Source organism: Portunus trituberculatus, chromosome 31 (assembly GCF_017591435.1).
Source record: "Portunus trituberculatus isolate SZX2019 chromosome 31, ASM1759143v1, whole genome shotgun sequence".
Taxonomy (NCBI): domain Eukaryota; kingdom Metazoa; phylum Arthropoda; class Malacostraca; order Decapoda; family Portunidae; genus Portunus; species Portunus trituberculatus.
In genome coordinates, this window is record NC_059285.1 from 4,421,622 (window position 1) to 4,431,865 (window position 10,244).

The following is a 10,244-nucleotide window of genomic DNA, read 5'->3' on the forward strand; positions in this document are numbered from 1 at the left end:
TGTAAATCGAGGAGTCTGGCTGTCTGTCAGACACACACACACAAACACACACACACACACACACACACACACACACACACACAGTTACCTTATGTCAAATGAAAAACAGGCAAACACACACACACACACACACACACACACACACACACACACACACACACACACACACACACACACACACACACACGATATTGCACAGTAAATCACGTTAGACATGAACGAAAAGAGGCAGGAAGGGAAGACATCTGGGAGGCTCCCGACATAGTGGCATTACGGCCCGTTGGGCCGATGACACTTCAAACATAACCAAATACTTGTAGAAAGCATCAAATCTTACTATTCAGCCCAAATAAACTGTACAGGAATTAAAGAAAATAATCCTGGATTCTGGGAGGGTCGGGATAGGCATAACCAAGAGGGCGTCGGGGCCGTGGAGACGTCGACCCGCCCCCTTGTAGGTCACTTAAACATTCACCAAACTTAAACCTGCCCATGGCGGGTGTATCTCAATACCTGATATGAAAGCTTACTAATGTGGCAAGACTAGTGTATAATACTAAGGGATAAGACCAGAAATGGCTGATAGATATGTGATCCAAGATGGCGGCTGGATATTTGGTCGCCCTCTACCTCACATAAAAACATGTTAAAATGGTACAAAAGGCATTTGATGATTTATCATTACTTATTCTTTGGCTGTGGCTCGACCTAATAAAATAAATACTCACTTTGATAACGTGATCCTGCTTCTGCGATTCGGTTGAATTGGAGACGTGGAAACACCTACGCAGTCTTGTTATTTTCACTACAACCTTAAAAACACTCGTGAAATCCCGTACGAGTCACTTCAATCAGAGCCGTTTGAGTGTAAAAATCTTGTTATTATGTCACTAGAATCGTAAAAGCACTCTTACAATCCCGTGGCAATTCACCCGGATGCTATTTAAATGTGGCACTACCTGCTACCACCACCACCGTTACTACTTCAGCCTCTGATGGTGGTTGCGTGTGCTATGTTTTAAGGACTGAGTTTGAGTATATATATATATATATATATATATATATATATATATATATATATATATATATATATATATATATATATATATATATATATATATATATATATATATATATATATAAACAAGAGTTGATAGCAGAAACTGTAGACTCTAAAAATGCAGGGAAATCACATGGAAATCTCCATATCTCTTGCTTTATTTTCCAACGTTTCGCCTCACAGACAGAAGGCATCTTCAGGGCCTACAATAATTAATTATTGTAGGCCCTGAACATGCCTTCTGTCTGTGAGGCGAAACGTTGGAAAATAAAGCAGGAGATATGAAGATTTCCATGTGATTTTCCTGTATTTTTAGTATATATATATATATATATATATATATATATATATATATATATATATATATATATATATATATATATATATATATACACTCGACCCTCGAAACAACGGATTTCGGAAACTACGGACAAATTCTGGAGTCTGGTTTAATCTACGGACGAATATTAAAATGCGCGCGATTGTCCGTTCCCGGCAAATTATTGTCCGGTAGGTGGCGTATTAAGGTGAGAGAACTTCGTTTTCTGAATTGTTTATTAATATTTATTAAACTGACCATACTCATGTCATCTATTTCAGGTTATTTGTTGTACTTAATGCTTTGTAATACTGCTTGAATGATTTCTTAATGATTACACAGTATTTAACGTACATTTTATACAGTTTTTTACGTACTTTTCCAAAGAACGGACTTTTGCAGTCTACGGACAAGGTCGTCCGTTGTTTCGAGGGTCGAGTGTATATATATATATATATATATATATATATATATATATATATATATATATATATATATATATATATATATATATATACGCATCTAGGCTTTTGTAGCAAGGATATGAGTTTAAGCCTAATAATCAATAGTACGTACAGGCCTATTGACGTAGAACTAACAATTGTGACGACCAAAATTGTCGTCCCCAAAAGTGGAGCCCCGGGCCCTTCCGGTCCCCCTTAGCTTTGCCACTGCATCTGATACTGACAACTAATTGTAAGAGGGAAGCGGGGAGCGGGGGCGAAGGTCGATTAAGCAAATCTTTATATTCTCTAACTTAAACATCAACATGATATACCTGAGTGAAAGTGGAGCATTACACTTAGCTGCTGAAACCATCATAACACCATTTAATGTTGGCCGATATTGAACCTGTGCACGCCAGCAGGTGTTCCGTATCACCAAGACAATGCTTCGAACTGGATAATGAGCTGTTTTGTTACAATAAAGTCTGCCTAGTTGCTAATTACGAACCTCTGATACATGATAAGCTACATATTTCATGAGCCTAAGCAGTAATGAGCTCTATCCGTACCTGGTATATGCATGATAAGTTTAATCAATGGAGAAAAACATTGTTGTGAATGAAACAATTCTCTCTCTCTCTCTCTCTCTCTCTCTCTCTCTCTCTCTCTCTCTAGCAATTCGATTCAAAGCACCCAGTGACTCGTTGGTTGCTGCCATCGCTCTGCGTCTTCACTCTACCTTTCCACGACGTACAGTCTTAATAACGGGACAATTCACCTACTATCTGTTGCTTTTTTTCTATTCCAACATCTTATCTATTACTCATTATTCTTCATTCCTTGTTTGTTTTTGTTCTCTTTTTTTTTCTCAGTCACATAACCATCACCAATATAATCATGAAGTTAGGAGAGTGAACAAAGATATTAGGGAAATTACGATCAAATATGGATGGGGATGACAGGCATGCATAGGTGAAGGTGTGAAATTAATAAACTATCACGTGTAGGCCTAATAACATTTTTTATAGTATGGTTACTGTGATTCATAGCGTCATTCATGGTTGTGAAAGCGCGTCTCAGGTGACCTCATGGCAGCGCAGATGTAAACAAACAGTGGCCGGGGGACTGGGAGGCGGAGGCTGACAGGGAGAACAATGCAGAAATATGAGAAACTGGAGAAAATTGGTGAAGGTAAGGTACTCCCTGCCACATAACACCTCTAAGAGTCCCTGGTATTATCTCGCTAAGGCTGTATGCTGACTGCGGCCACGAGAAGAGGCTGCCACAAGTGTCACGTAGCACAAGACAGGCAGATATAATGTAGCCATTCACTAACAGGTGTAGAAACATGTAAGGAGTTAATTAGCTTTGTCTCTTGATATTTCCTGGTACATAATACCGTGCAGCGCTCTTGGACTTATCTCCTTAACTCTGTGTGTTGGTGGAGGTCACGAGGCGAGGGTGTCACCAAGCCTATTACTGACAGGTATACTTAAAAAAGTCAGGGACTCTTTCTAGTAAGTGTGTATCATATTCAATAACAAAACTTACATAAAAGGTAGGATATACTGTGGCCTTGCCTTATATATAAAATTTTCACATGGACAAAGTAGATGCAAGTGTGACAGGTGAAGACAGTGGGGTATTAATCAGACGGTGGTACTGCCTTACCATTAGCTGTTCGGTATGTACTTACCGCCCCCTTCTGGATAAGCATGATCGAGACCTGGTAGGCCAAAATAGATCAAATTTGGGAAAAGTCTATGGCTAACACTGTTTTTGGGAAAAATAATCCCTGAAAAATATTCAATAAACTGAAAATGTTTGCTCCCCATACCTCTGCTCTGTTATCCCAATCTTATGAAGTCTGTAACCTTGCTGGTTGTGGCTTCTGGCCTCATAACTCTAACTAGTGAAGTCTTATTCTCCTTTATCCCCCCATCAAGCTTATGGATCTGATAGAAAAGCAGGGTTTTAACACAGGGGAAGCCAAATTATGCCAAAATTTGACATTTGTGAAAAATGTTTCAGGATTAGTTGCATTATTTTGAAAATGGGAACTTTCTAGCCTAACCTACATAACTTTATAGAACCTAACCAGGGAGAGTTTCAATCCTATGGACCCTCCATGAACAACATTAACTTACTTTGCTTGAGAAGGCTTTTTACCTGTAGTCACCTCTTTAAGGATATACTGATGCAACCTGACTGTATACCTTAATAGGAAAGGGGGGTTTCAGGGTATGGTTGGCTGACCTCTTGTTCTTCCTCAAAGGATGTCGTTACCACTGATTATTCAGCTCTTAATTGTCTTGCTTTTGAAACTTCACAATAAATCCTGGTACTTAGTTTACATTTACATTTGGCTACCATTGTGACACTGGGTACCCTTGCAGTTAGCCAGCTGACTGTCACAGCTGCCACATATACAACTGGTGATTGGCTAAAAGTAATTCATGTATTGGCCAGAAGTAAATGACATTTGAGTATATGTCATTAACAGAATAGCTCTCATTAGCTGAACAAAAGAAATACAAGAGTATGTGTCGCTCCATACTGGAAACCACCATACTAATACACACATGAGATTGTATTCCTCCAAGCAAACCTCATCAACTTGGACTTAGAATTTGTGATGCAGCATAAGACAGATCACATTTCTGTAATGTGACCAAAGCAGGCAACAAAGACAAAGCCTAGTGAGGGGATGTGGTTTAGAATCAAAGCTGTGTTTTGGAGTTTGTACATATAACAGAGAAAACTCAATATGCATTGGTATGTGTCATATTAACGGCTGTTTTCACTTCCCAACAGGAACATATGGCACTGTTTTCAAGGCCAAGAACAGAGAGACACAGGAGATAGTGGCGCTGAAGAGAGTGCGGCTGGATGACGACGATGAAGTGAGTGGTGGTACTTTGACTGTTGCTTGGTTTTGAAAGGTGTGTGTTTGTACTGTACTAGGTATAAGGGACCCAATCATTGCTGTAGAACCATAAAAGATATAAGGGAAGTGGATGTTGTGGTAATTGACTAGATAGTGACACAGTGGATGGAGAGAGGGCGAGGCACATCTTAATGATTCAAAGTTTGTTTGCAAGGAGAGAAACAGACATTTGTTTACCATCATATCAGTAATTATGTATGTGGATCATGTCAAGATGAGTTACTCCAATTCACTATAAGTTCATAATATTTATATATTCATTCTTCCTCCATTGTTGCTGTCAGGGTGTGCCCTCATCAGCCCTGCGGGAGATCTGTCTGCTGAAGGAGCTGAAGCACAAGAACATTGTGAGGCTGCATGATGTTCTGCACTCAGACAAGAAACTCACACTAGTGTTTGAACATTGTGATCAAGACCTGAAAAAGTACTTTGACAGTCTCAATGGAGAAATTGACCCTGACATTGTGAAGTCTTTCATGTAAGTGATGTGTGTTTGGATGCACTCTGCCTGCGTGCAGCACTGAGTTACAGTCATGTTTTAAATTATGAGTATTTATTGAACTTTGGTAGAGGAATCAGGTTTTTCCTATATTGAAAGAGATAACAATAAAGGACACAGAGCCTCCTCAGCTAGATTTCTTGTTTCCATTTCATACTTGGATGTTTTCATACTGAAAAATAACTTGGAAAAGAAAAAATATTAAACCAGCCTTTCTCAGCAGCCCATATAGTCAGCTGTTAAAACAGTCCAGTCCCATTATGGTCTGTTCAAACTTTGTGGCTTGATTTTAGTCCTACAGTTTAATTGATTAATATCATTACAATAGACCATGTGTTGTGGCATGTGCCCAAGACACTAGCATGGATGAAATATCTTTCTTTCCCAACACAAGGAACCATAGGATGACACATTAGTAGTCTTGGTTTTCATAAGTTTTACTGCCTGAAAACAGGAAAATAGGTAAAGGCTATCATTCCAGAATATGTCTTGCAGGTTCCAGCTGCTGCGTGGGCTGGAGTTCTGCCACAGCCGCAATGTGCTGCACCGGGATCTCAAGCCACAGAACCTCCTCATTAACAAGGTGAGACAGCTGGTCCTCCACCACCACCACCACCACCTCACACATCATGCCTCATCATATGTCAAGGATCATGTGTTTGCCTCACACAAACACTGCACTGATGCTCTTTGTAAAGAAAGGATAGCTTGGAATTTGAAGTTACACATGGAATGATACTTTTGCATGTGTCTTAGCCTAAATTACCTAATCCATTCCCAACCTCTTTTATCTTTGGCATCACAGAATGGAGAGCTCAAGCTAGCGGACTTTGGTTTGGCTCGGGCGTTTGGCATTCCTGTGCGCTGCTACTCTGCTGAGGTGGTGACGTTATGGTACCGGCCGCCCGATGTGTTGTTTGGCGCCAAACTTTACAACACCTCCATCGATATGTGGTCTGCCGGCTGCATATTTGCTGGTAGAACTTTAATTCATTGTTGTTTTTATTGGTTCACTATCCATGTATCTGTATTTCCATTTTTGTCCTTGCATCCATCTCTCTCTCTCTCTCTCTCTCTCTCTCCTTAATTGAGTTCCCATTTGTCAATCCATCACTGCATCCTGTTAGTTCACCACCATCCCAGTGGAATGGTTCTCATCCACATCTCCTCAGTGGCAATGCTTTAATCAGTGTTCTCTTCTTAAGCCATCTTATCCATTTATGAAACTTGAGACTCTGACCATCATAAGTTTTTATTTGTTGCAAGGAATCTTTTTAATGTAGAATAACATAAATTGCTAACTTAATATATTGTAATTTAATTCATGCTCTCTTATGTTTTGTCATATGTGTATTTTGTTGGAATTCAGCAAACTACCCAAAATATTTCAGCATCCCTGATATAACTACTAGCATTCCCTCAGAAACCACCATCCCCATCTTCCTTTCTTCCCCAGAACTAGCCAATGCTGGCCGCCCACTGTTCCCTGGCAGTGACGTGGATGATCAGGTGAAGCGTATCTTCAAGCTTCTCGGCACTCCAACAGAAGACACCTGGATGGGCATGACTTCCCTGCCTGATTATAAAACCTTCCCCTTGTACCAGCCTACCATGACCCTTGCTCAGGTCTGCCCCAAGCTTAGCAGTAAAGGCAGAGATCTTCTTCAGGTAATGTGGACAAGCCCACCACTTCTTTCCCTCACTAATCACACACATATTTTTGACGAGTAGGGCCAAAGATAAATTTAAAGGATCTAATCATTCTGTATCTGATTTCTGTTCTGTAAGAAGTTTTCATGGGGATGGCTGCATCAGAAGGCTTCCCATTTAATAATTTTTGCATGCTTTTATCCTTTCTTTCTCCTCTCACTCTTTTCTCATATACCTGAGTTCAGTTTAGGTCAGGAATGAGTTAATAATGATCTCTGACATCAGCAGACCATCAGCTTGGTTGATGATGCAACATTACCTCACCTCTTGTTCCTGTCTATCTAACAGAGGCTGCTCATCTGCAACCCATCTGCAAGAATGAATGCGGAGGATGCCATGGCACACTCTTACTTTTCTGACCTCTCACCTTCCATCAGAAATGTGTGACCCCCAAGCAAACCATTGCCACAGGGAAGTTTTGTATCATGCCGGTGTGTGTGCATGTGAGTTAAATTATACTGTAATCCTCCAAAGCTTTGGAGATTAAGTATTGGATCTGCTTTGTTTTTGTCTTTGTGATTTGATTGTTCTTTTTTGTTCACACATGAATTATTTAAGGAAATTGAAGTTAAGACTTGCTGGTGTTCCTAAGACTTTTTTTTCTGTTGATGAGGTAGCTGGTGATGTGCTCACTTCATGATTTGCAGGTGTCCATCTTTCTGGAGAGACAAGCCATGAAAGCCTAGCTTTGAAATCCTACCTTTTAAAGTAATTCTTGGATGTGGATGTCAAGTTTTGTTAGTAAATTTTCTCTATGTATTGAAGAGTGAGGAACAAGCTGCAAGGTGTTCATTGTGTTCTAAGTCTTTTGATCAAAGTTATTTGTACTATATTTGTATACTCAGCAGTGGTGGGCACTATTCTTATCATCTACTAACCAATAATATTTTTAAATTTACCAAACCATTTAGGTTCCAATGAATTTAGTTGCACTAACTTTGTTTGCCAATGCTAAACTAAACATGATTATTTCAGTCTATTTATATCACATTATTATTTTGCAATTTTGGGATATTGTCACACACTTCACTTGAAAATTAATTGTATGCCAACACAAAATTATGAGGTGTGAGTAATCTGTCTGGTGAGTGGTGGCCAGGCTTGGATGGTCCTGGTGGCTGTGATTGGTTGCAGTGGAAGTTGTTCTGTGCATCTTTTTTCATTGGCTAAATTATTTGTCCCCCTGTTTCTTGCAAGTACCTGTTACTACCCAAATCCAGACCAACTTCATCCTCTTACAGAAGGCATGGCAGATATGGTGAAATATCTTGAATGTACATTGGTGTATAATTTCAGATTTGAATTTAATCATCATCTGATCTTGACATGCTTACCTTTTTTAAAAATTTTACAACTAAGTTCCAGTATATTAAAATTTTAGCTTTTGAAGCTTTTAAAATAAAAATAAAAATAACAATTAGAGGCTAACAATCATTGTTAGCTCCGATTGAATTTTTACTGGTTTTGGTAGTTAAGAATTAGTGAGATCATATTTTGAATTGGCAGTTTTTGGAGAACGTGAAGCAAACTTTTCTGTTAGCTGTGCCCACCACTAAAAGGCCGATTCCCCCACCCCCCCTTCAATCTCACTGAGTACTTCAATGTTAAGTTTGATGATATTAAAGTCATTATGTTTAAATCTTTAAATTGTTGTAAACAGTAGCCACCAGGTCTTATTGTACTTGAATGTTATGATTTGTTTATATTAGATTGGAAAAGTATTAGTTTTATACTGGTAATGTTTCATATACTTTGTACTCTTATAGGATTGAATTATGAGATGTGTCCAGAATTTCTTAGATTAATCAAAATCTTTGTATTTTCTGGTATGGTTGATAATGAAGTTTTTGAAACTTTGATTGCAAGTCTTCAGAAGAAAGTTATATAAGAGTAGGAACAAGTTTTGTACAAATTGTTCATATGAATATTCTGTACAAATAAATCAATGTCCTTTTTTTTTCAGGTGAAGTATCATAGTTGGATCTTTTATGAATGAATAGTACCTTGTACAAATTAGGAATTATTATGTTCTTTACTGATGAACAAAAGATATCAAACCCTCATCACAGTGTGTCAAATGTATGGTTTAGTTTTACTTTGTGAGGAATGCGAGCCTCGGACTGAAACGTGCAAGTATATGCAGTAAAACCTCACTGTAATGGACATATCTACTAATAAGCTTCTGTATATTTGATTTAGCTTCAAATCATCAATCTTATCCTCAGCAGTCAAGTGAGATGCCAATACAAGAATACATTTCAGACAGGCCAGGGAAAGTGACATATTAGCAGACAGTAGTAGTTTTCCATGTATCGGGAAGAGTTCAGACATGAAGATGGTCAGGGTGAGGTGTATAATATGGGCAGCTCAACATTTTTGTGGCATAATAAATTAAAATATACTGGCTGATATTATGATCACTTCCCCAAAGCATCCCTTGGAATGTATTGTTTGGTAACACACTCATAATGATGCCCTTACAAGTTTTACTGCATACCTGACACACAGCAGTTATGCAGGTGTGTGCATTATTCATACAGTTGCCAAATTATCTCCTCCCTTCTGTATTTGACTAGTCTTGTATATCAACGTGAAATATGGGATTCAGTCAGGTCAACCTATACAGTGTATTCTAGTCATTCCAGTTCAAATTGCAGCAGGAGTGGGTGAGTTGGTGAACTAGATTGCATTTCTGAGGTCACCACTAAACCATAATAAATTAGGTGATTTTCAAACTTAGTTTAACTTAACAACAGGTAATGTCAGAAGAGTGTGTGTGTGTGTGTGTGTGTGTGTGTGTGTGTGTGTGTGTGTGTGTGTGTGTGTGTGTGTGTGTGTGTGTGTGTGTGTGTGTGTGTGTGTGTGTGTGTGTGTAATTCACCACAGTCGCCTGCTGGTCATCCAGCCAGTCTTCCCCATTACGGAGCGAGCTCAGACCTCATAGACCGATCTTCGGGTAGGACCGAGACCACAACACACTCCACACACCGGGAAAGCGAGGCCACAACCCCTCGAGTTACATCCCGTACCTATTTACTGCTAGGTGAACAGAGGCTACACATTTGCCTCGCCATGCCGGGACTTGAACTAGGCTCTCTTGATTGTGTGTGTGCGTGCGCGCGTGCGCACGTGCAAATCAGCATATAGATGCAACTATAACTTGGCAAGTGGTTGTTGCAACATATGGTGAACACTTGTGTCATAAAGAATAGGATCATGGTAAGCATTTCATATTTCAGAAGAAGAAATGTTGCATTTTAAAG

The 10,244-nt window shown here is 39.2% G+C and overlaps 1 protein-coding gene across 1 annotated transcript; it reads left to right on the forward strand.

Moving 5' to 3' along the window:
* Positions 1-2,860: 2,860 nt before the first annotated feature.
* Positions 2,861-9,716, forward strand: LOC123511543 (cyclin-dependent-like kinase 5). The gene is made up of 7 exons (XM_045267539.1): positions 2,861-3,016; positions 4,640-4,728; positions 5,057-5,250; positions 5,767-5,854; positions 6,077-6,248; positions 6,728-6,939; positions 7,270-9,716. The coding sequence occupies exons 1-7, from the start codon at positions 2,980-2,982 to the stop codon at positions 7,366-7,368; spliced, it is 891 nt and encodes a 296-aa protein (XP_045123474.1). The 5' UTR covers positions 2,861-2,979; the 3' UTR covers positions 7,369-9,716.
* The last annotated feature ends 528 nt before the right edge of the window (positions 9,717-10,244 follow it).

Excerpts from the sequence above, each read along its gene's own strand:
- LOC123511543 (XM_045267539.1), top strand. The coding sequence starts at position 2,980 with ATGCAGAAATATGAGAAACTGGAGAAAATTGGTGAAG. Across the intron at positions 3,017-4,639 it reads ACTGGAGAAAATTGGTGAAG|GAACATATGGCACTGTTTTC; the intron begins GTAAGGTACTCC and ends ACTTCCCAACAG. Across the intron at positions 6,940-7,269 it reads AAGGCAGAGATCTTCTTCAG|AGGCTGCTCATCTGCAACCC; the intron begins GTAATGTGGACA and ends TCTATCTAACAG.